This window comes from Nelumbo lutea, chromosome 2 (assembly GCF_056320005.1).
Source record: "Nelumbo lutea isolate HS-2025 chromosome 2, American lotus-T2T, whole genome shotgun sequence".
Classification (NCBI taxonomy): Eukaryota; Viridiplantae; Streptophyta; class Magnoliopsida; order Proteales; family Nelumbonaceae; genus Nelumbo; species Nelumbo lutea.
This window is the reverse complement of record NC_142685.1, coordinates 8,977,982-9,005,206: the sequence shown is the minus strand read 5'-3', so window position 1 is coordinate 9,005,206 and position 27,225 is coordinate 8,977,982. Positions and strand designations below refer to the sequence as shown.

Here is a 27,225-nt window from a genome sequence, read left to right as displayed (position 1 = left end):
GTCTCACATAGGAATGCAAATATGTAGTGTGTAAAACAGTTCATATAAATTGTAAAATTGGGTTAATTTTGCATTGATAAATTTATCTTTTTACCAAATAAACTTTTAACTTTAACTGTAATGGATACAAATATGAATTCAAATAAAGCATATGCTTTTTTTATCAAAAGACTACTTGAATACAAATTTACTTCTTTTTTATTGATGTACTTTCACATCTTATTATCAATGTAAATATGCATAAATGTAATGTTGCCAAACACAAGCAAAAGTGAACCAGAGTATAATCTATTTGCATTGTTTCCAAATAGATTCGTATTTGAATTGGGTAAATTCACTCATATAATCATATTTGAGTTTGCATATTATCATATTAAACATTGGGATATTGGGTTGGCATTTGTCAAAGGATCGAATCATTTCCTGGATACGAGCCGATTTCAGTCGGATCAATTCGGATATGGACATCAAGCGAGTACATCCACTAGTTGGGATTTTAACCCATCTTGCCGATGATCCACTAGTTGAGGTCAATCACGGACTTGAAACCATTTTCTCTAGTAACTAGGCATGACTCCCGTACTCAGTACGGGGCCACTAATATGAACTATTTTTTATTTTTTATTTTTTATATCATTTATATTAAAAAATTAGGTTACGTTTTTCATTTGTTGTTTTGATAGATTTTTATTTGATTTAAGAAATTTATCATATTTTATCTAGTATGTGACCCCGTTATAGGGCAGTCACACATGTATCATTTTGGTTTTTACTCTTTTTTTTATAGTAATATTATTTTATTTGAGTTTTTTTAGATGATTTTATTTGAGTTTCACTATTTGTTTAATAATTATATTTATATTTGAAATTCAAATAAAACTAATTATTGAAATTGCAGACTGAAGTGATTGTAAATAAACACTTTAACCTCTTCTACATTTTTTGCATCTTTTAGGAAAAGAACTGTTATTGAATGTATGACACCTATCTTAGAATGCCACGTCTTATTCAAAATTTTAAATGTGGTTAAAAGCAATTTATGTATATGAAGAGTGGGTTTTCTCTTTGAAAATGTAAACAACCAAATTCTAACATGCTTTTTCTAGAAAGTTAAGGTTGCCACATGTTGGGCAACCTTAACTTTCTAGTTAGTAGTTATTGAAAATCAATATTAAAAGAGATTCCAGTGATAAATTGCTAACTAGTTAGTAATTATTGAAAATCAAGAAAAATAAAGGGCTGACTACCTGGGCAAGTTCTTTTGTCCAAGGTAAGCTAGCAAGACTCATGCATTTGTCTGCCAGTAGATTATGATTATCAATCAGAAATCAGACGCTTCCATTTTTTTTTACAACAACGAAGGGAATAAACAAAAAGAAAAAGGCAATTAGACCATGTTTTAGATGTTAGTTTATGGACACAGTGAAATTTTCTTACCTTCCACAAATGTAGATCTCAATTCTCGACAAGAATAGAGAACGTTTACCTTGTTACTGTTACCATGGAAGAAAATTTCAGTTAAAAAATTCAACATCCGATCTGATACTACACCCCCCCCCTCCGGGGTTTCCTCAACCCCTAAACAAGAAAGGTAAGGGAAATTCATTTGGTATTCACAAAAGGTGAAAACAAAACAGAGCATTCATAGAGGAACCCAAGTCACCCTGTCCTCATTTGCGCGAGGTATGCTTTGTCGGCATTGGCAAGGCGAGCTTGAAACTCTGCCCACTCGCTTCTGCACCTCTCTCTTACCTGCTTGTAGGAAGTGAAACAGAAGATTCATTTAGAGAAGCTTGCTTAGTTCCATCTGATCTTTTAAGAATAAAAGAGGTGTTCAATTAAGAAATTCTAATCTTTATAGGCACCTCTTTTAAGAATAAAAGAGGTCCACATCAGAGCTTGGCTACAGGCACCTGATAGCACCATTCATTAAGGAGGTTAAAACTCAAAGTAAAATGAAAAAAATGCCCTCTACAGCATTGTTGCCACAAGAGTGCAATGCCAAAGGAATGAAGAGAGCACCTCAGTTGCTTCATATCTCTTGCAAGGAGGGAAATCAGTACAGGAGTGGGTCCCACATAAAAGATAGACAATGCCAAAAATCAGCACGGCAGACAATCATCTGATTTCTGGCTTATTTGATGGTCAGGTAACCACATGAAAAGTATCTGTTGCCAACTTGCCATCATCAAATCGTGTATATTTTTCCTTAAAGGCATTGCTCACTTCAGAGTTCACACCCATTCAGTGGTGAGACTGAATCAAGTGTAAATAAGGGAAACATGAAGGCTGAGTGGACCTCATAACTTTTCCACTCATTGCAACATTGCTAGATTATGTGAGCACAAATGCATCCTGCCTGAGTTTCCACACACACACACACACACACAAACAACTAACCACTTTTAAGATCAATATATAGGGCTGTTAATGGACTCCAAATGTATGGAATGCAATCCAACATCCAATCTGATTAGTTTGGATTCTGATAGCCCATTCACATAATTGGATTGGAAGCACCCATCTGATCAAGTTAAGATCTGAATCCAATTAAAATTTCATATTTATATAAATTTATTTTAAAAATTCTTTATTTTAAAGAAATATAAAGTGGCTTGGGATTAAATCCAATTATTCATATATATATATATATATATGACAGCCAAGAAAGCATTAAGGTTGCATCTTGGGTAGGCCTGGGCCTGAGCCTGATGTAATGAAAATTCTTCAAATCAGGTATCCAATTTGTAGCCCTAGAAAACATGAATATGAAATGGTCAGAACATACCCCTTCCCATGGCGCTTTCCCATTGAGAGACTGACCCTGCGAGTCCAGAGAAAGTGAACAATTATGAGAAAATTTATAGAAGCATTGAATAACAAGAAATATAAGACATGTTGGGGAAGATACACTACAGTTCTAGAATGTCAATGTAAACACAATCCCAGGACAGAAAGAAACTTTCCCCCAAAGTTTTGTGTGATAAAACGGATTGCCAACAACAATAATAACAGACAAATGAGTTCAGCCAAGCAACAGCAATATAATAGCATATACCATAAAAAAAAAAAAGAACACCAGAATTTTTACGTAGAAAACCCCAAAAATGGGGAAAAACCATGGGACCTATGGTCCGTAAAAGTCTTCCACTAATTCAGAAATTAATGGGTACAAGAGTCCTCTAGTCGAAACTAGAGGTTTACAATAATCAAGGAAGTAATCCTTGGCTTACAACTACAGCATCAACATCACCAAGTGAAAGGTGGATTTCAACAAAAACAGAGTTCAGATCAGTTTCTATAAGAATGTAACTGAGAGTAGAGGTAATAGAACAAAGTAGATGATGATTCTTGCTTCCTTGAACAGCACCAGAAATTTCATCAAGAACAGGCTTCAGAACACACTGAACTTGGCTTTAGAATGGAGACTGAAAATTTTCCTTTCCTTCCCTTCCTCACAAACTCAAACCCAGAAACTAGGGGTGCACAACTTGAGCAGGCCCAGCCCAAGCCCAAAATTTTACACGGGCTGGGTTTGGATTTTTGGTCCTCGGGCTGGGCTCGGGGAAATCAGGCTTTGTTATTTTTCAGGCTGGGCCAGGGCCTAACCCTTGGGTAGCCCGAACCCAGCCCAACTAAGATATATATATATATATATATATATATATATATTTTGCATACATTCATAGTTACATACATATTTGCATAAATACATATATATACCCAAGCCCGAGCCCAACCCGAGTGCATCAAATTGCAGTGCAGGCTGGGCTCAGGTTGGGAAGATCGGGCTTGACCTAGGGCTCGAGCCTTAATCCCAAATTTTAGGGCCGGGCCTGGGTTGACCATAAACCCAACCCAACCCGCCCGACTTGCACCCCTACCAAAAACCCTCAGTTTTTTCTCTTCTCTCCTTCACCTCTCTTCTACGGTGGTAACGAATAGGAGATAAACAAAAAGGTAGAAGCCTTTTTGGCTTTCATTACATGCCTTCCTTTTTAGAGGCATGAGAAAGGTGAGGTGGGCCCATCACATGGGCTGGACCCACACCCAACAAGACAGGATGAAGATGTAAAATGTATAGATGAAAAGGATCATATATGAGGACATTATGGACACTTTGAAATGATTGGTCAGTCCTGCTAGAATGACTAGCCCATCAAAAAGCTCATCCTAGATGTGGAAAGGGAAAACAAGCTCAGATCTGCTACCAACGAGATGTTCCCACATCTCTACCCACACGACATGACAACCGCGCATTGGGAATATCTCCCTTGTAGGAACAACTAGTGGGTAGCAGATCCCAAGTCAGGGAAAACAAGGCTGCTGATGTTGCATTTATTGATGTCAGCAGAAGCACAAATTATTGCTCCTCACATTCACAAGTCACTAATAAAGAAAACTAGAACTCAACAAAAGATTCCCTTGAGATGCAAAAATCAAGAATCTTAGGCCCCAAATTGATATCCTTGTCATTACTCTTTTTTTTTTCAATCAGCAAGAAAATTGGATTATATTAAACTGATAATCTGGTTATTACAAGGGCATGGTGTATCCACCTAAAAGGATTCGTTCCAGTCCCATTTCAGAAAAGGAATAACAATGGTGCCCAAAACATCTGTTTCCTATATACCCCTTGCTTTCTTAGAGTGTCAGCCATCCCATTTGCTTTCCTTCTGACCCACTTAAAGGTTACATGTTCAGCTTTTGTGTGTTCTCTATTTCCCTAAATTCATGCCTGTATATCCATGGTACAAGCTGGCTTGCTTTTGGCCCAAGAAATTATCAGTTTTGAATCTCCCTCTACTTCCGAAGGCTGAAATCTTGATTGTTTTGCTATTCTTAACCCTTGTAATAATGCCATTAGCTCAGCCTTTAGTGAATCTCCTAACCCCAGAGGTCCTGAGAAGATACACAATACTTTTCCAGTCCAATCCCTAAATACTCCTCCAATATCAGCCATCCCCATGCTTCCTATGGAGCTTCCATCAAAGTTTAGTTTAATTTTATTAGCCGCCAGGGGTTACCACTCCATAAATGCCTTTTCCTTTTCTTTGGATAAGGATGCCACTTCAGTCCATGCCCTTAGGACATCATTATCCTTGTCATTACTCATTAGTCATCCATGCCTCCCTCATATAATGTTACATAACCTAGATTATGAGATATTTTCATAAAGGCAGTGATCTCACGAGAGAATGTTCACGTGAACATTTGTAATGTTAGGTTGGGAACTATTTTAATATTCATACCCCAACTTGAACTGTCATATGTCCCAACTGAAACCAACAAACCAGAGAAAAGAAGCTCGTGTTTTGAGGCAAATCATGACTACTAAACAAAATGAGAGTACATTTCTGATTGGTGCTGCCTTATTCTCCGGAAATTAGCTAAAACCATTGATAGACATCCAAAAGTTACATATAACACATCCATTAGGGCTTCTCTATGGGCAATCATTTAATACATCTAATGGTGCCAAAAATCAGTCCATACAGGTAAGTTCTAACCCTTAAAATCTTTGTACACACACAGATTACACAATACCCACATCACGCACCACATCAAATATTCCACAAGTTCATAAAAGATGATGTCTCACCTGATTTCCCAAAGAAGGTATGACTTGATGAACAATCCATTGAGAATCAACCACACCAATCTTCTCATGTGCAGGCTGTGCAGATACAACAAAACAAAACATGTAAGGAGCGAATCAGAAGAGGAAGAATTTTCCTGAGTGGTCTAAAAGTATGACTGAATTTAACAGGGCATAAAAGGATGAAATGATAGACAGCTAATTGGACCATTCCTGACTAAAGAGAGAAACATATGTTCATAGAAGGTTACAAGAGGACTAGATCCACATCTACATTAACAAAATTAACTAAATTCAACTCAACTGAACCTGAACCCTAACTATTTGGGGTCAACTATAGGAATTCTGTCCAGCCAATGCCTATCAAGAGCCATGCTTTTTGTCAAATTGTAAGTCATTAATTCATTTTTTACCACTTCAGACCATGTTAACATTTATTAAATTAATTGAGTTTCTAATCTGGAGTGGAAATCAGTAGTTAGACCAAATTTACACCTCAAAAACTTTAAGACAACTCAGCCCTATAAACGATTAGTAATTTGCATGATCTGCAAACCAGAAAAGAAATTAACAACACAGGTCACTTTCATTTTTCCTGCTCATTATATGTGTTTTAAGAAGAAAATTCAGCAAAATTTTAGGTACAAAAAATGATTTATAAAAGATAAATGATATGAAAATATTCACACAGTTGGTGAAATGTGACATGGATAGAAAAAAAAAAGGATAAGAAATAGAATTGTAAGAAAAATAAAAGTCACTCACCTCCACACATCTTCTTAGTGCAAAGTCCAATCCCCACCCATGTACCAAGTCATTCTACAAGAAAATTATCAAACACATTATTGTTACTGTAGGTGAATCTTTTGTTCATAGAAGTTGAAAGGGTACCTGAATCATATGCCACACACAACGCCAAGCATTCCGTGAAAAAACAGGGGCCATAATCTCCACAAAACTGAAATCAATGAAAATTTATTATTATCAGAACTGAAAAGAAGCATAAATTCAAGGAACATGATCCTGGTATACATCAACTGCACCAAGACATTTTTTCCTTATTTCTTTCTTTCCAAATGTATGGCCAAAATGTATAACTGTTATGTTTTCAGATGCATTTGCAACATTTCGACATGTTTCATGTCATTCAGGAAAACTTTACCTTTTTACATAAATAATAATGATTTTACTAATATTGACAGAAGTGTCACTCAAATTTGCATCTACAAGAATCATCCCCCTCTTTCATTCTCATCAAAATGTTTCCATTTTCTTGGTTAAGAATGAACATCACCTTGACCTTTTATATTTGGTGGAAATATTAATCTTATACACATTGTATTAATCAGGCATCAGTCCTGATTTCTTAGGTGTAAATTAAAAAACAGTAAAATCATATTCATGCTTAAAGTGTAGATTAATATTAAAGGAAAAACCAGCAAATATCTTTAAATTGTGTATTTAAGCTTTCCTTTATCATTTGCTCAATTTATGATAAATATCCATGGGCTTTACAATTTTCCCAACGTTTCACAATTTTACAATATCTTGACATAAAATTTCCAAACTTTTAAGAAGCATTACTCATTCTCCATTTTCATTTGACCCCAATTTCGACCAAAAGTAACTTTCAGAGAGAGAGAGAGAGAGAGAGAGAGAGTACGCTGCACATGGCGGCAAATGTGGGTAACTACACCAACCAGGTTTCTCTGTTGTTTCCCTGCAGGTAAACAGGATATTAACACCTTAGTACTGCAGAAGGTATAGCTATGCCTCCGAGTATAGAACAAAAAGAATGGCAGAATAATTATTCAACAAAATACAATAGCTCAGTAATCCTACATGTGAACTTCACTGTCACCTCTTCTTTTAGTCATCTGCCATGTCAGTCCATTATTTGGCTCTAGTCCTGGCTGGGATATTTCTAAGCCATGTTTCTTTACCAGATTAATATACCTAGCTCCATCAACAAAATATTGAACATGGAAACAAAAACACCAAAAAGTGAGGTAAAATGCCAGAGGATTATACATTTTAAGGATCTTTGACCAAGGAAAAACATAATATTACTTCTCTGCATTAAAATGCTCCACTCCAAGATCTTCATCCCAGATAAAAATGTAATCATAAGCTGCTACTACATCTGGATGTAAAAATCGTTTTGCATACCACCTACACCAGATAAAGAGAACAAAGTGGGTCAGAAAAAAACTTTTGCAAGGTTATTGCCAAACTACAAAGATGTAGTATGGAATAGATCTGAGAATGCAGACAACATGATATAGATTCTATAGGAAGCAACAACAATTCAAAAAACATAAAAATTACAACTTAGGTTCCTAAGTTTTCTAACCAGAAGAAGCTAGATAAGAACCTTAAGTATATACAAGACCTAGTAAAAAAGTACCATTTTGTTTGCTTCCTTGCACTAATATGAATTGCACGCTTTGACCACTCAAATTGATCCCATTCACTTGTCCGACCATCATAGTGAAAAAGCAAAATTGTGAAATCCTCAGAAAACTACAATGAAATGTGAAACACAAGCCTAAGTATCCTTAGAAAAGAAACAAAGAAACAATATATTAAAAGAACAAGCATAACAATACAGGTGTGTTTATTACCTTTTTAACTGCTGCATCAATATTATTCCTCTGATCAAAACCAACTGTGAATGTCACTAAGTACTTTGGCTTAGTTTTCAGATCCTGCGGATTTCAATCATCATAAACAGAGAAATCCATCACTTACAAAGTTCACCCATTGACAATAAATGGAAACCTCACAGCTAAGATCTCAACAACTTATATATGTATAAGGAGAAAGCTATGCTGCCAGAAAGACGTGATATCAAAAGGGCTTTGACCAATCAAAACTCGCCGCTAACTTGATAAATAAACCACCTGATTGGCTACCAGTTGATTGGCTACAACTTTTTCTGGTATCATGTCTTTCTGGTCATGCAAAGATTCACAAGAAAACCAATGTATGAAAGCATAGATTGTTCAAACAATAGAAAAAAGTGGTAAAAAGATGATCAACAATAATGTAAATGTACCTCATTTGGATCACCCCATAATCTGCGCAAATAAAAATCTGTTTCAGGCACAACAATACCAGGGGGCAATAACTCTGCACCACGAGGATTTGTTGGAACATATATCTGGTGTAAAAAAGTAATGCAGTGGAACATTAGCAGTGCTGATCAAAACATGGACACATATTTTGGTACTATTTAAAAATATGCAGTGATGCTTTTAATTTCAGCATGATTTCATTTTATTTTGTCAATTTCAGTTTCACAACACTGTTCGAAAACCAAAATAATTATTATACTGTTAAAATTTATTGTGGCTGAAATTGTGGAATCTACAATGAAATTTTAGTGTAACACCAATTTCAGCCAAAATAACTAGAGTTTAATTTCCAAAGCTCATCCACAATATCTTCTAAATTCAATAAAACCAGAAAAATCAAAAACAACTAAAGTGTCATTCTGAATTAAAACAAGTATCAATCTCTGCTAGCCTTCTCGATTCTTCCTTGCCGTAACCTGATTGTCATCATCTTCTTCCTGAAATTTTGCCACAGCCTATGGATACATATTTTAAAGAACAAAAGGAAGGTTGGAATACATGAAAAAACACAACACAAACAGAAACAGAAAGAACAGGAAGTTGTGGAACCTCTGTAATCTATTGTCATCGTCTTCTTCCTGAATACTGAATACTTTTTTGGGTCTTTCTGCCACCTCAATGAATAAAATTTATCCTTTTTCAAAGAACTTTTGGTGGATGGTATAGGTACCACTTTGTCAGCCTTTGTGTATTGTGTCCAATAAGGATAAAATAACAAAACCTGGTCATAGTAATTGTCATCCCTTTTTTCCAATTTCTACTCCTCTCAAGACCCCAAATAGCTAGGACCAACATTGGGTAATGACACTGTGCCTAAGTGGATATAAATTGTTGGATTTGATAGCTAATATAGCAAATTGAGTAGCAGGTGAAATAGCTTCAGCAACCTTGTAAATCAAGTCATTGGTTGGTCAACCACCATTATGCTTTCAAAAGTGGATCAGGGTTGAGCATTGAATCATCCTTGGACCTAAACTTGGCAGGTTAATGTCCAGTCCAAATGTCCGATAATCAGGATGGTGTTTGGTTCTGTAGCCATTTATTTGAAAATTGGTGTCAGCTCATCGCGTAGGCGTTTATTCCAAAATGTTATTTCGTAAGACGTTTATTAGATAAACATTTGTCTTGGTTTGTGTGAGAGCCAACTGTTGGGGGGAACACCATTTTTAATGTTTCCCCAACACCCAACCATTTATTTACCGTTCAGCTTATGTGGCACCTTCTTTTTTGAAGCAAAGGTAACTTTTTATTGAAGAAGAAAAAAAAGGAAGTACATGAAAGGATGTACTGAAGCCAAGAGTGGCTTGGCAGGATTACAAAGGCAAACAGCTGTCACTAAACAAGAAATCTCTAGAGACCCCTGATTTTGCTAGGTTATCAGCAACAGAATTTTGCTCCCTAGGAATCCAGACCAACTTCACTTTTTTTTTTATCAATGCCAAACCAACTTCACATTCATAGAGCCTAAGATATCCCTTGCTTCAGATAAGAAGTGGGCTAGTCTCCAGGCCCCTCCCTTCTCCTGTAACAAAGCTATAGTATTTGCAGAATCCCCTTTAATGGTTAAAGTGGATAAACCTAGCCGTTTGGCAAGGCAAATCCCTGTGAGTGCAGCCAATACCTCTGCCTTTGTGGCGTCTGCCCTCCCAATCGGACCACTGTAAGCCCAACAAATATTCCCCCTTTCCCCTCGGATTACACCTCCAATTCCTGCTTGACCTGTGGATCCTTGGGCACTACCATCAAAGTTTAGAGTCATTTCTCCTTCTTCTCTAAGAGCCTGTCTCATGGTCCACTCAGATCTTGGAGAGGAGTGTAGAATTTTTGGAAGGTTGCTCTGGAGATCATTTAGGGAGAGACCTTTGAACACTTCAGAGTTGATCACCCAAAGGTTGCAGAGATGTGTGATGTTGGAAGTTAGATCTTCAACATTTCTAGCTTTATTTTCAAAGGTTCTATTGTTCATTTCTTCCCAAATGCCCCACAAGACTGCATGGGTCAGGTCACTGTAATCCGGTAAAATCTTCCTCTTTTACCTAGCCCTCTGCCTTCCATTGCCACAAGAAGTCCACCACCCTCTCCGGGAACACCCAGCTGTAACCAACTAGGTTTAGGAAGAAGTACCAAATCTTTCTAGAGACCGGGCAGTGGAGAAGGATGTGATCAGTTGTCTCCCCATCGCCAAGACAAAGAGGACAAACATGAGGGGAGATGCACAATCTGCCTTTAAACTTATTCTGAAGCAACTCACAGGTGTTTATTCTCTTTAAACAAGCTTACCATACAAAGAAAGAGACTCTACAGGGGATGTGTGATCTCCAGACTTTCTTAGCTGGAAAGGGAAGCCTCTGATCTTTTGACACTAGAGCCTTGAAAAAGGAATTAGTGGAGAACTTGCCAGCAGGATTAAGTTTCCAGATTCTCTGGTCAGGGGTAGCAAGAGAGATGTAAACCTCATTAAGAGAGTTTAGCAAACTAGTTATATCAACAATTTCCATTTCTCTTAAAGGCCTTCTGAGATTTAGGTTCCAAGTTACTCCCGAGGGTGAGGGGTTGAGGCTAGAGGCTACCGTGGCTTCTTTGGATTGGGACAGTTTAAAGATTCTAGGATAGGAGTTAGCAAGGGTGTCCTCTCCCCACCACAAATCAGTCCAAAAATTGAATTTATTTCCGGTTTTTTTTATAAATGAATTTGATTCTATTTCCATTCCCCACCTAATATCTAACAGAATCAAAAAAAGAGGTCATAGATAGAAGTAATACATTTCCAAGGGTTAGATGCTTTGACCCGGTTCAAGTGGACCTTGCTATCCCAACCGTTGGCATATCTCCTGTACTTGCTCTTGACGATTTTTGTCCACAACACTTCCATCTCCAAGGGATACCTCCAAATCCATTTTCCAAGGGCCAAGTTCCTTTATGATATGACCTAGTCCCAAACCACTAACTTCCTTTGGCTTGCAAACCTGATTCCAGCCTACTAGATGACACTTGTTTTCACCACTCCCTTCCCATAGGAAATCCCGTTGTAGTTTTTCAATCTTGCTTTTTACTTTGCCTAGGATTCAGAAAACCAACAAAAAGTAGATTGGCAGGTTGGCAAGGGAAGTCTTAATTAGTGTAAGTCTTCCACCTTTTGAAAGAAAGCTTTTCTGCCACATGGCCAATCTTTTCTCACATTTTTCCACTACCGGGTCCCAAAAACTTTGACTTCTCGGGTTCCCACCAAGAGGCATTCCCAAATAGGCAATGGGGAGCCTCTCTAACTTACACCCCAACATCTCCTTAAACCTATCCAATATAGGGTCACCAACATTTAGGCCCACAATGCTGCTTTTAGAGTAATTAATTCTGAGCCCAGTCACCATCTCAAAACTATTTAACACTCTTTTTAAGTTGGAAATGTTCTCCCAATCCGCCTCCAAGAAAAGTATGATGTCATCTGCAAACATCAAGTGAGAAACTGGGACTGCCTCCCTACCTATCTCTAATCCTTTCAGAAAATTTAACTCCCTCACTTCTTGAATCAAGTAACGAAGTACATCCGCCACCAAAGTGAAGAGTAGCGGGGAGAGAGGGCACCCTTGTCTCAAGCCCCTATTTGCATTAAAGTATCCAGTAGGTTCACCATTAATCAGGACTGAAAACCAAGCAGAGCTAATGCACCCTTTTATCCATCTCATCCACCTACTGAAACCTCTCAGACTTAGAATCTCTAACAAGCAATCCCAATCCACTTTGTCATAGGCATTTTCAAGGTCCAACTTGATTACCACCCCTGGCTTGCCACTTTGTCTTCGTTCTTCTACACATTCATTGGCCACTAGAATGCTGTCAATAATTTATCTTTCTTGCACAAAAGCGAATTGGTTGTTTAAAATTAGATCATTCAGCACCTCCTTGGCTCCTTTAGCCTTGCCGCCAACACTTTCGCTACTATTTTGTATAAGCTTCAAACCAAATTGACAGGTCTGAAATCCTTAACTTCTAAGGATCCCTCTTTCTTTGGCACTAAGGTGATGAATGTTGAGTTGTTTCCGTTGTTCACAATGGCTGATAGATAGAAATATGCAAACACCTCCACTAGATCAGACTTGATTGTGTCCCAGCATAGTTGGTAGAAAAGAATAGGGAACCCATCCGGTCCAGGATCTCTATCACCGTCCATCTTAAATATTGCTTCATTAATCTCTTGTTCTTCAAAAGTTCTTTCTAGCCACACCCTTCTGTCTTCAAACAATCTTGGGCCCTCCCAACTGTTCAGAGGATTCTGCTAGTACCATCCTTTGAGTAGAGCCCTTTAAAATACTGCACGATGACTTCTGAAATTTCTCCCGTCTTCTAACTCTCTCTGCCCCACCCTCAATTTTAAGATGCAATTCTTCTTTCTTTTGCCTGAAGCGTAACTATGAAAGAACTTTGAATTGTTATCTCCCTCCTTCAGCCATCTCACTCAAGACCTTTGTCTCCAATAGATTTCCTCCCATAATATAATTTTCTCCCACTCCCTTCTAATAATTTCTCTTCGGCTTCTACCCTCTACACCCAAATTCCCCGTTTGCTCTCTCTGGTCCAGATCATCAATCTCTTGAATTAGCTTATTCTTATCTTCCACATGTAGAGAACACTGATGTGGACCCCAAGTAGTCGATCAAGACTACAATCAGTCTTGAATCCAAAAGTATAAAAGGGTTTCAGATGGAGAAAAGAAGAAGAAAAGAGGGAGAAGCAGAAATACACAAGGGTTTTAGAAAAGGAAAGAGAGGGACGGATTGATTAATCTGCCGACCCATTCTTAATATTTATATGTTTACTAATTGTAGAAAAAGGCAGAATTGCCCTTAATGCTTACATGGCAAATAAACTAATAATAAGGTTGAAATAAACAACAAAACTGAAATAACTACCAACTAACACTGACATAACTAACAAAGAATACATGTTGTGCTGTCATACGAACACAGTGGGGACCACAGCCATGGGGTCCACATCAGTGTTCTCTACACTCCCCCTCAAGTTGGGAATAGATATTTGTCATTCCCAACTTGCATAGGTCTGCCTCTAACTTCTTCCTTGGAACAGCCTTGGTGAGAAGATTTGCGAACTGCATGCTAGAGGTGATATACGGGAGACACACTTCTTGAGATGAAACCTTTTATCTGACAAAATGCCGATCAACTTCGATATGCTTAGTTCTGTCATACAGTACCGGATTGTAAACTATATTAATAGCAGCCTGATTATCACAATATAGCATCAAGGGCTTCCCATAATCAATACCCAACTCTTCAAGTAATGACTTCAGCCATAGGATTTCAGCCACACCATTAGCCATCGATCTATATTCAGCTTCAGCACTAGAGCGAGAAACAACACTTTGCTTCTTACTCCTCCAAGAAACAAGGTTACCTCCTACAAAGGCACAATATCCAGAGGTAGACCTCCTGTCATCAGCACTTCCATCCCAATCAGCATCTGTATAGAACTCTATCTTCATGTGATCATTATTCTTGAATAATATACCTCTACCTGGACATCTCTTCAAGTATGCTAATATTCTCCCAACAGCAAGGAGATGAGTAGTTCTAGGAGAATGCATGTATTGACTGATAATGCTGACTGCATAACTGATGTCTGGTCATGTAAGACAAAGATATAGGAGTTTTCCAACCAACCATTGGAACATAGCTTTGTCTTCAAGAGGCTCTGCACTGATCTTGTGATTCTGTTCAATGGGTGTATCTGCAGGCTTGACACCCAACTTTCCAGTTTCTGCTAACAGATCTAGAACATACTTCCTTTGAGAAATAAAGATCCCATGTTTAGATCTAGTAACCTCAATACCCAAGAAGTATCGTAGTGCACCCAGATATTTCACCTCAAACTCTTGAGGAAGGAGTTGTTTGAGGGACTCAATCTCACTATTATCATTCCCTGTCACCACAATATCATCCACATATACAGCAAGCAAGGTTAAAGAAGAGTTCACTCTTTTAATGAACAATAAATGGTCTGACTGGGCATGTACATAACCGAATTTTCCAAGGGCTTGTCTAAATCTATCAAACCAAGCTCTGAGGGACTGTTTTAGTCCATACAAGGCTTTATTCAACCGGCAAACCTTTCTTACCTGTCTCTGCATCATAACATCCAGGGGGTAATTACATGTAGACTTCTTCCTATAAGTCTCCATTTAGAAAGGCATTTTTAACATCCATCTAGAACAGAGGCCAAGAATAACTCGCTACAAGGGCTAACGGAACTCGAATAGTGGTCATCTTTGCCACTGGAGCAAAAGTCTCCAAGTAGTCTATACCATAAGTCTGAGTAAATCCTTTTGCAACTAACCGGGCTTTATACCTTTCAATGGAACCATCAGCATTATGTTTCATGGTAAATACCCATCTACATCCAACCGGTTTCTTTCCTTTGGGTTGGTCAACTATCTTCCAAGTATTATTCTTCAGAAGGGCATCCATTTCAACCTTCATTGCATCTTTCCACTCAGGAACTGACAAGGCTTCTTGCACGATTCTGAGGATAGGAATATCAGCAATGGAAGTGAGAAATGACCTGTAAGAGAGAGACAGGCGATCATAGGACAGAAACTGGGAAATGCAGTGAGCTGTGGATGTGGTGCAACGTCGTTTCCCTTTACGGACCGCAATAGGGAGGTCAAGGTCATCCGAAGAAAGTGAAGTAGCAACAGTGGAAGGTGTCTCAGTGGGACCTGGATCTGATAAGGGACTGTAGTACCTAGATCTGGATGCAGAAGGAACTGGGGCTGGCATGGACTACTGATGACCGAAATCAACTTGCCTCCACCGCCTGTGATAGACTTTCAACTCCTGACACCTCTGACAACCCTCACTCACCATTACAGCCCTAATCACTCAACGGAATGGGTAAAGGAACTTCAGATGAGTTAACCCCACTCTCACTACTCTACCCCTGAGGAAAAAAAAAAAAAAAACCCATTCTCACTACTCTCCCCCTGAGGAGAAACCCTAGGGTAATAGGGTACCTCCTCAAAGAAAGTAACATCCGTCGAGACAAATCTCCTCCTGAAAGTAGATTCATAGCAGCAATAACCCTTTGAGTTTGTGCATAACCGAGAAAAATGCATTTGGAGGCCTTAGGGTCAAATCTAGAACGATGAGATCCAAGAATCTGAACAAAGCAAGTGCAACCAAAGGTTTTAAGGGGAACAGTAAATAATTCATCATCTGGGTATAGAAGGGTAAACGGAGGCTTCATGTCAAGAGCCCGTGAAGGAACCCGATTAATGAGATACATTGTTGTGAGAATAGCATCGCCCCAGAAACGGATAGGCACATTGGAGGTAAACATAATGCTTCTAACCACCTCCAAAATGTGCCTATTCTTCCTCTCGACAACCCCATTCTGCTGTGGTGTATAAGGACAAATGCTCTGGTGAATAATCCCATGATCAAGTAGATAAGAGGACAGTAGCTTGGTAAAGTATTATTTCGCATTATCAAATCTGAGGATTTTGATTTTGACCCCGAACTGGGCTAAAATCATCTGATGAAAGGTCTACGTCAGAGCAGGAACCTCATCTCGAGAACGCATAAGGTAAACCCAAGACAAACGAGTATAGTCATCAACAAACAACAAGAAATATCTGTACCCCCCCCCCCCATAGAAGGGATGTAATACGGGCCCCAAACATCGGTGTGTACAACATCAAAAGAATTACTACTTCTTTTATTACTCAATGAATAAGATGTTCTACAATGCTTTGCAAGCTCACAACCCTCACATCTCAAATTTGACATATGAGCAGACAAAAACAAATTAGGAAACAAACTCTTCAAAGACCGAAATGATAAATGACCTAACCGATTATGCCAAAGCATAACCAGACTAACAGACTGAGAAACAAAATACTTTTTATCTTCATGATCTTTCCAATGAGAACTCTCCCCAAGCAGATATATCACATTCGTCTCACGGCCAGTCCCAATCACCTTCCTTGTCTCCAAGTTCTGAAAAACACATCGGTCAGGAAAGTAGGTTACTGAACAGTTATGATGTTTTGTAATACTACTGACTGAAAGCAAATTAGTATCAAGCTTAAGGACATGCAAAACCGAGGATAAAGAAATGGTATTAGACAACTTGATGTCTCCCTTGCCAGAAATGGGAACAAGGGAACCATCAGCAATGGACACTTTATCTCTACCAGAAGATAAATGATAGGTAGTGAATGGTGATGGTAAGCTAGTCATATGGTTAGATGCACCTGAGTCTATTACCCAACAATGTTCAGTGTTACCTGGAGCTGAAGCATGGTAAGTTGAGGCCCGAGTACCTGAATGAGCAAAGGCTGATGTGGCAGGAGCTGATGATGACTGAGATGACTGAACTGAATTCCCAACCTCCTTTTCCAACTGTATTAGGGCAGCCCAAACAGCAGCTAAGGTGTCTAGGGGCGTGCCTTTTGTGCCCGATGAGGATGTAGAATCGGTATTAACAATCATATGAGCATTACCCCTTTTGTTCCTCAGTTTTGCTAGGACTAGATGAGGGTGCAATTTCCAACATGTGTCTTTAGTATGCTTGGGTTTCTTGCAATGCTCACACACTAGATCCCGCTTATCTTCCTTCTTCATATCCCTTTTTGTATCACCCCCAAACTTAGGTTTAACTGCTACCAGGGCTGGTGGGAAGGGTTGATGCTGCATCATAACCTTTCTCCTAGTCTCTTCACTATGCACCAAGGAGTAGGGTTGAGATAAGGTCACACTTTCCCTTGTTAGTATCTGTTGTCTCACAATATCATAATCAGAATTCAAACCAACTAGGAATTCAAACACCCTATTAGTCTCAACTTGCTTTCTATGAGTATGTGCATCCTTCTGACTTTCTCACTCAAGTGTTTCCAGATGGTCAATTTCATGCCACAGAGATTTCAAAGTAGAGAAGTAAACGGAGACTAGTTTCTCCCCTTGCTTGAGGTTATTAACCTCACACTTTAATTCATAGGCTCTAGCAACATTAAGGGGTTTGGGAATAGGTTTCTTTCATGACATCCCAGATTTCCTTGGTTGTTTTTGCCCACAAATAGTTTTGGTTGATATGTGACTGCATAGAATTGCACAGCCATGTCATAACCAAATAATTCTCCTGAACCCACTTGGTATACATTTGGTCCTCCTTGGATGGTTCTTTCACATCTCTCAATAGGTAGCTAAGTTTTCCTCTTCCCCCAATAGCCATCATGGCCGATTGGGCCCATTCTAAGTAGTTGGAGCCATCAAATCTCACAGCTGTAATATGAAATGCAGTCTCAGACATATTACCAGAATTGCTAGTCCCAAAAACACCTTCCCCCTGATTCTTGAACTCCATTCTTGGTTAAGAAATAGTAATCAAAAGCCGTTAAAGCTACTGTAATAGAACAACTGATCACAGCCAAATCTGATCTGATCTGAAACCAATCGACAGTTCTGAATTTAAGCAGTCCAATTCTTGATAAAGTTTCTCACCCCAAAAACAGGCTTTGAAGCCAAAACAAGTCTAGAACTCACTTAGAAAACAATCTAGAATGCTGAAACAGATTTAGGGTTTGATCGTAGGGTTAAGGAAATCTTTGTGAGAACAAAACAGTGCTCAGTCGCACCTTCCAAATAGGTCCACAGTCAAGTCTGGTCGTAGGGTTAAGGACAAACCCTAGAAAAAGCCAGAGAACTCTGATCGCCTCTAAGAAAATAAAGGAGAGCTCAGTCGCTCCTCCTAGATAAGTCCAACCTATCTTTGACTGATGACGGTCTCAAGAAAAGATAAATACTTACTCAGAAAACTCTGATCGCCACCTTCAATCTTGGCCTGAACCCTAATATTGATCCTTCTAACCTTGTCTGATTCTTCCTGATTACCAAAACACTCTCCAAGCCTCTACAAGCCTTTGGACAGCTGCTAAACCCTTCTGGTAACCTCCAAGAATCAGCCAACGAACAGTTCTTTCTAAGCTTCCAGCCCTAGGCAATTCTCATGTGGTCGGCTGGACTAGACACACATGAGAAACCCTAGATTGGCTCTAATACCAAGTAGTTGATCAAGACTACAATCAGTCTTGAATCCAAAAGTAAAAAGGGTTTCAGATGGAGAAAAGAAGAAGAAGAAGAAAAGGAGAAAAGAGGGAGAGGCAGAAGTACACAAGGGTTTTAGATAAGGAAAGAGAGGGGTGGATTGATTAATCTGCCAACCCACTCTTAATATTTATATGTTTACTAATTGTAGAAAAAGGCAGAATTGCCCCTAATGCTTACATGGCAAATAAACTAATAATAAGGCTGAAATAAACAACAAAACTGAAATAACTACCAACTAACACTGACATAACTAACAAAGAATACATGTTGTGCTATCATACGAACACAGTGGGGACCACAGTTGTGGGGTCCACATCAGTGTTCTCTACACCACAAAACTTTTAAACTCCTCTTAACCCCAAGCTTTTAGCTTCCACTTCAGGTATTTTAGCCTCTGCTGAAAGCGAAACCCTGCCCAACCCTCCACTTTGCACTCCTTCCACCAGAAAGCTATTTTTTGTTGAAAGTCCTTATGCACAGTCCATACCTTCCCCAACCTAAAAGGCACCCTTCCCTTCCTAAAGACTTCATTCTGGAGCACTACCGACCAATGAACAGAGATCCAACAAGGCTTAATCTGCAAACAATTGGGAAAGTGTTCCTCCCAATCATTAGTCATGAGGAATCTATCCAATCTGCTACTTATCGCGCATCCCCTCATGTTTGACCAAGTAAAGGAGCCATTGTTGAGGGGGGGATCTCTAAGGTTGTGTCTAGCAATGAACTCAAAGAAGTCCTTCATACTTCTTCTTACTCTCCTACTATTTGAGCTCTCACTGCAGAATCTTGTGACATTGAAATCACCACCAACACACCAGGCAAGGTCATCGAACTCATGCAAGGATCCAATTCCTCCCATAACCTCCCTCTCTGAGAAGGAGAATTTGGCCCGTACACTCCAGTCATGATCTAGTCGAATCCATCAAAAGTATTTGTGAAAAGGACTAAGACAGTAAATTCTCCTTTGTCCACTTCTATTCCAGTAATCACCTCTTCTTTCCACATAATTAGAATCCCTCCTGTTGTTCCCGTTGCAGGGAGATCTACCCATTTTCTTCCTCTAATTCCCCAAATTGCTTTAATCAAATTTCTGTTTATTACTTTTTTCTTTGTTTCTTGTAAGATCACTATGTCTGGGTCTTCTCTCCTTAGAGTATCTTTCACCAAACTTCTCTTCAAATTCCCTCCAAGCCCCCTTACATTCCAACCTAAGATCTTCATGATTTGCCTACACCTTCCTTTCCCTTAACTAACCTTCTATCAGTGCTGTTTACAGGCCCAGTTCCTTGGTCAACAAAGCCCCATTGAAGTCTCTTGAGCTCTCTATTTGTCCCTTTCTTTACCCCAACTTCCAACTTTTTCCCCTTGCTGCTTCCTTTTATCCCTATCTGCTGCTTAGTACCTTCCCCATTTTTCTCTTAATCGACAATATTTAGGCAAGTCTTCAATGCCAGAGCTTGTTTGTAGGAACTTGCTGAAGGTTGGGATAGAAGCCTAGCTGTCAAACAACAGTGATAAATGTTTATTCTTGTTTTCAAAGACAAAACCCGTACAAACTTCAATAAATGGCCACAGTACCAAACAACATCCAGGTTTGTTGATCACATATTAAACATTTAGATATAATACTGCCTAATCAACAAAAGAATGCTTATATATATAAGCATCCAAGTTTGTAGAGAACACTGATGTGGGCCCCACAGCTGTGGTCCCACTCTGTCCTTAGGGCAGAATGTTCCTAGTCATCCTAGGGCTAGCTGCTGTTATTCTAGTTGTTATTTATTTTTCAGTTCTATATTATTATGTGTTATGTAAATACCAAGGGCAGATGTGTCCTTTCATGTAACTAGCATAACCTATAAATATTAAATAGAAGTGGTGGTGGCAGGATAATTTAGATTCTGTCCTTCCTTTCAAGTTTGTGTTCTACTGCTCTCTCTCTTCTCTTTCTCCTCTTTCCTCTACACTTTCTCTTCTTTTCGAACCTGAAATTTCTTAGTGTTCAAGACTGATAGCAGTCTTGAACAACTATATATATATATATATATATATATATATATATATATATATTAGGTTTATACCCTTTTTATCGTTTTCTTCACTCTTGGCTGTTTTTTTTTCATTTTTTTGTTCCACTTTTTTACTCAATAATTTGATGGTTAAACTGTTGAATTGAACTATCAGCCCAAATAACGCAGCATATAACTCCAGGTACAAGAAAAATCAATCTGTACAGAAGCCCAGCCAAAAATAAGGGTGCCAACTGGAAAGCAAAACTGACAGGCCCCTAGAACATAAATCTGAAAGCTAGGGCTACATAAAATGGTCGGAAATGGATCTTAAAAACAGCATACAATTAATAATCAGAGTGGATGTAGATCTAATTCTATTATAAATTTATGATCAACAAATCCATAATTTTGTATTCATATAAGTTTGTTATGTTTTTCTAAATCAAAGAGTGGTTTATTTATTTACGATTATTTATTTTTTAATTTATTTCAAAGATGGGTGAATAAATAAGAAAATCCAATAGGACCTGAATCCAATATGAGACCCTCTAGATGTGATCAGATTTCAGATCAGATTCTGGATTTTATGTTTTTAATAACCAGATTGGACTCAGATGTCACTGGATCCAATCTGAACCCAACCCAATTATGGCCCTACTGATAGATACCCTGATTGATTAGAATGTTGCATTCACCCTAAAGAAGAAAAGGTAACATGAAAAATAAGTCCACACCATTATAGCTCTCCCTTTTGGAGGACATGGACAGGTTTTAGGGAAAGGCGTACTTCAATTATTTTCTTGGTGGGAGAAGCACCAATATAATTATAGTGGCCTAAGTTTCTTTGGAACAAAACCTACAATGTCTTAATCACCTCTCCTTCTGTAATTTAACTTTCTAAACTGGTGCAGTGGTGCATGAATACCTTATATTAATTTGATCTATCCATGTGGTGTGAAGCAGCCACTTTTCTCCAGGTCTTTGAAATAGGTGCAAAATTGCAGTATGGTTGTATAGCTCAAATCATCACAAAAGACATGGTAACTGGTGTATCATAAGTTAAACTGATAAATGTAATGTAGCAATTCTAGATCCATGATAGATAAGCAGGAATGACAAGTTTGAAATATTAAAAGTAAACTGCACAAAGTAATTCATTTAAAAGTCCCAAATTCCAAATATGGAACAAAATAATTCCATTATGACTTTAAAAATGGAAAAGAATTAAGGAAAACCTGCCCTCTTGGAGAAATGGTAGCCATGACAATTTGCTTAAGAGATTCTATCTTGCAATTCAGTAATTTACAAATTAATTATACGACAGCATATGAGTATTGACAACACTTCCCACCATAACCATTATATCTTGAAATCATAGTTTCCAGGACTACTGAAACAAAAGTAGTTTTTTTGATAAGTTAGTGGAAAAAAGTAGTTAACCATTTAAAGTCATCATAATCATGTGAAAATCGAAATAATAACATATCTAATTAAAAGTAAGTAAATGGTAAAAGAATGAGCACCTTAGGAGTATCAGAATGGTTTGTTCCACCAAGATCAGACCTAGAAAATCTGCCAGATCTCTCATTAATAAGGGCCACATCAATGGATGATAGAAGGCCAGAATGTAAGTTTAGCTGCGATATTCCATAGCAAGAAAAAGAGATTATAAAGGTTCCATGTATCATAAATATGTAATGAAGATGCTTATCTCAATATACCTTCGTAACCAAATCAGAAGGAAATGAAACACCAACAAAAAATCCAAAGACAGCTCCCATAACAGTTATGGTAACAAGTCTGGCACTGTCGTTTGATTTTTTAAGAACCCCACTGCAAAGCAAAAGGAATAACCAATTACTCTATTCTGAAGGGTATCGTTATGAGCAGAAAACTTAAAAGTATCTACAGGGTAATAGAAAAGCAGACCCAAAGATATTCTGTAGCAGGTTAAAACTAGAAAAGAAAAGGGATTTCTAATTAAAGTCTGTAACCTATACACACCTTCGGTGGATGGTCCCCATATTGGTTGTCACTAAACTCAAAAGTCACACCAATGGTATTGACAGAAGAGTAGAATATTGTGCCAGACTCAAGAACAAAATTTGAATCAAATGTAGCATTCTTGAACAGTGAATACTGCGCTCTTTCTAGAAATTGTAATAATCTTCGATAGATTGAAACCACGGCAAGTCCTGATTAAAGCGGAGAGAAGTCAGAGCTCTAAAGTAACCACATAAATAGCTATTTTGGGTAGAATTGTATATGGTAGAAGGAACTTTGAACTCCCTCACCACCACACTCAACCGTCTTTTGGAAAGTTTATAAACCGAAAATGAACTATTTTTCTCAACACAAGAATTCTCTTTAAGTGTTAATAGCGTACAATAAATAGCTATATTGTCCATTGTATGTTAGGGGATATTACTTGGTATAAAGGCATCTCGAGCTGTCAAGTGAAAACGTGGCTTCGAGTCCCCTATCCAATCAACTCCTCCCAAGACGCGAGATGGCCGGGACCAACATTAGGTCAGGTTTCTTGTTTCAATAGTCATTTTGTTTAAGTATAAGCAATACAATGTTTGGAATCAGAATTGCAAATAAAAACCCGTAGACGACATTGATATCAGCAAGTTATATACAGTTCAATTCCTGGATTTGCATCAAACATAAGTAAAGGGCTTTTCCTGACTGCGGTATTTTTATGCAATGAAGAATAACATCCAGAGACACGACTTTAGCCAAAAAAAAAAGAAATCCAGAGGCATTCCAAGTGGACTGATCAAGGATATCGCCAATTATGAACACCAAACACAGGCTATGAATGGTTAAGACATAAATTGAATGAATCAGATCAGAATACAACTGAAAGAAAGAATTCTGGTAAGTGGAAAAGATTACTACATCAATAAGGAAATCGTAATCGGCGAAAGTCGAAAAATAAGAGTAATAGAAAACGGCCCTTCTCAGTAAACCCTATAACATCAAGAAAATATCGTTAAAAACAAATCGGATTTCATATTCACAGGTGGATCTTCTGGGAATCGCTGATCGAATAACAAACTACTAAAATTAAAACTATGAATATACGAACAGTGGATAAAAATCTGGGACGAAATTTGGAGAAATTATGGTTAGGGAGCTTACGAATTTCATGGATTGCTTGACAGGAAAACAGAATCGTTGAGCAGAATGACGACTTATTTCTTTCTCCTTCTTCTTGAAATGGGATTATGGATTCAGTTATATATTAGAAAAAGAGCGGAAATTAGAAAAGAACAGATGCTACCAATATGCCCTTAACTCAAATTCAAATGTCCAATTTGGTGACTCTGCCGGAAGTTGCCATCAACCATCAAATCCAAATGCTCCCGAGTCCCATCACTTGAAGTTTTCTGTCTCCCAAGTCCCATCACTTGCATCCCTGGTGGCAATCACTGTATTAAACGTGTCGAAATTGCATTTCGCTAAATAAATAGAAGGGTTAACCGCTGAATACTCCTTCAGGTTTCTGACCGTGGCTGAAACTTCCTCTTAATTTTCATAATTATAATCATCGCCTCTGAACTTTTTGTTAAAGCAGCAAACACGCTCTCTTTAGGATTCTCTAACCAAGCCCAAAGGTATTAAAACGTTCCGTACAATTACAACCCAATTCAAGATGACTGAAATAAGGAAGAAATAATAGATTTTATGGGAGGAACACATAATGAATACTTCGAAGTTGAAGTTAATATTCATAAGAAAGCAAGGAAAATAAGGGATTTCAAGACTAGAAAGCACAAATATCACATACCTCTTTCTCTCGGGGAGGAAGGCCTTTTATAGCCACCTGGTACACTTACTTCCAAATTTCTGCCAAGTCAAGTATAACTGCCTCTGTGGGAAGGGAAGGCATAACCGCCATTGTCTCCTCTATCAAGGCCGTCTCTGCCACAACTGGGATGGCGGTGGCAGGTGGTCGTTACGGCGTGATTGCCATCTATCAGACCCAGACCAGTTAGGTGTGCTGCCTCAGAGTACCGATCTGTCAGACATGGTTTCACAGTCGTGCGACCTAGAGTCGAGGTGCCGGAGTGGTGCGCGAGGTGAAGTCTTGAGTTTGGATGTGTAGGTCCTACCATCCCGAAGTGCTGGCATATGGTTCGAACTGACACAAGGTGGACTAGTCCGGGCCTTGCCCCTCGCGGGCTTCGCTGTTAGCCTCGGGATCCTTTAGGGAGAGCTCGGGTTTCACTCCCAAGAAGCGTGGATTCCTCTTGGGGAGCTCGGACCTCTTCTTGGGGAGCTCGGGCCTCTCTTTAGGATACGACCGCGCTACATCACCGTTCCGACCTGGCGTTCCTGCCAGGTTACCCCGTCTTCTTCCACGTGTCGCACAACCAGGGGGTCAGGCCAAATATACCTCCATCAATTGCCCCCCACTCCCCATGCCCGGGGTCTTGACCCGATGTGGGGAGTTCACAAACTGACGGGTGGATTTGCTCCGTGGCATGCTTAGTCCAATTTGGAGATTCCCCGGTCTGACCTGCTTATGTTCTTGGCTCAACCAGGGTCAGCGCGGCTCAACCGGAGTCAGCCCGGGTTGCGTACAGCTCACGCACGGACGTCAAACGATTTATCAGCTATCGGACGTCAAAAATTCACGCTAAACTAATTTCACCTCGGGGGTCGTGCAGCCGGTTTTCCTGAGAGCCATTGGATGGCTTTGATCTCGACCGTTGATGCGCGGGTACAACGGCTATAAATAGTGGGGTCCCTAGTCACTTTTCCTTCACCAATTTTCAACGATCATTCCTTGAGCTCACGTCTAGGGTCCTCAGCTCGCGTCACTTTCCTTAGTTAGGTAGCATTTCCCTTGGTGAGTCCCCTTAGCCTTTTCAATTTCCTTTCCTTTTCCTTTTGCGATGTCTAGTTCGAGTAGCTCGGGTAGCTTAGATAATCTTCTAGAAGGGCCTGAGGTAGAGACCTCAGGCCGGGCTGACTTCTTTGACAGCCTTCTGGATGAGCCCGAGGTAGGGCCTTCAAACCGGGTCACCCCGGGTAGCCTAGAGTCCACTTCACATCGGGTTCGGATGTTGGACACGTTTGGATCTTCCACTATGACATCTAAGAGGCTTCGGTCCCTTGTTCGTCATTTCAACTTGCCCGGGGAGTATGCATATAGCTTACCTTCGGGCAACTTCCCTTGGGAGCATGGTCCAGATGAGATCGTGATCTTCCGAGAGCAGGACTACTTTGTGGTCTGATGTGCTATGGGGTGGTCGTTTCCTACACATTGGAGGGTGGCTGTCCCTAATCCCGGCGTCATGTTAGATAAAGACATGGCGAAGACCTTTCAGTCCTATGCCTAGGTCGGGCTCGAGTGCGGAGAATACCTCTCTGAAGTCAAGCTCATTCAGGTCGGTCTGAGTCCGGATAGGCTTCTTTACTTAGTTTTTCTTTTTGTCGTACTGATGCCGAGCTCCTTTTGCAGGTATCATGGAAGCAGAGAAGACCCGCGGTGCCAACTTACTTGACGGAATGAAGAGAAGGAAGCGGGTCACCAAGCGAGCTCGCGTGGAGTCTCCTTGGGCCATGGAGCCCGAAGTCCCTAGTCAGCCTCCAACCATCAACCTTGACTCTCCCAGGGAACCCGAGGCGGTGGGGCCTATCCCCGAGATGGCAGCGAAGCCCGGCATTGTAGAGGCTCGGGAAGCTGAGACTACAAAGGCTTCTCGAACCCCAACTGTATTTTCCAGCTCAGGGAGCCAGGAGGGGGTTGGCAATGTGCTAACTCCGAGCTGTGCTCTTCGCAAGAGCCAGAAGGATGTTTACCAAAGCGAGGTCGCGACATGATCCAAGCTCCCTCCCTATCACATCGGCGCACGTGCAGTGACTCACGTTATGGTGGTAAGTTGTTGAAGTCTTCCCTTAGTGCTTTTTTCGTTCATTCTTTTACTTTCTTGCCGAATTGACTCTTTGCTTGGCAGGCAAACTCCACCATTCATGCCCTGATAATTCAGTCAGAGAGGAGCCTGAAGCGGGCACAAGCTACCGAAGAGGCTTTGGGGTCAGCTTGGGAGCAGAAGCAAATTTCCGAAGAGGCTCTGTGATCAGTTTGGGAGCGGGTCCATCGCCTTGAGGGTGAGGCTTCGGCTTAGAAGAGTGAACTGGAGAGACTCTGGAGGGAGAATGGCGCCCTGAGGCTCGTCGTGAAGCACCTTGCGACCTCGAAAGGAGGTCTGGAGCACGAGTTAGAATACCTCAAGGCCGACATCAAGGAGAAGTCTAAGATATTCTTTCAGGCCCTTGAGGATACCAAGGTGAAGGTCGTCGACGAATACATAGCGTCAGAGTGCTTCGATGACTTGATGGTG

At 39.6% G+C, this 27,225-nt stretch overlaps 1 protein-coding gene across 4 annotated transcripts; it reads right to left on the bottom strand.

Annotated features, from left to right (window-relative positions):
* Nucleotides 1-1,410: 1,410 nt before the first annotated feature.
* Nucleotides 1,411-24,660, bottom strand: LOC148868436 (uncharacterized). Of its 4 annotated transcripts, none has more exons than XM_088969455.1 (16): nt 24,014-24,660; nt 23,295-23,404; nt 22,871-23,061; nt 22,588-22,699; nt 22,390-22,503; nt 8,658-8,762; nt 8,224-8,307; nt 8,007-8,122; nt 7,670-7,771; nt 7,442-7,555; nt 7,263-7,319; nt 6,491-6,557; nt 6,365-6,418; nt 5,603-5,677; nt 2,789-2,824; nt 1,411-1,752 (listed from the first exon to the last, which is right to left on the bottom strand). In XM_088969455.1, exons 3-16 carry the CDS (start codon nt 22,888-22,890, stop codon nt 1,660-1,662), a joined length of 1,149 nt encoding a protein of 382 aa, XP_088825581.1. In that variant the 5' UTR covers nt 22,891-23,061; nt 23,295-23,404; nt 24,014-24,660; the 3' UTR covers nt 1,411-1,659. The 4 variants fall into 4 exon arrangements, with proteins under 4 accessions (XP_088825581.1, XP_088825582.1, XP_088825580.1 ...); XM_088969456.1 differs by having other exon boundaries at nt 23,295-23,518; nt 24,014-24,385; XM_088969454.1 differs by lacking the exon at nt 23,295-23,404.
* Nucleotides 24,661-27,225: the final 2,565 nt, after the last annotated feature.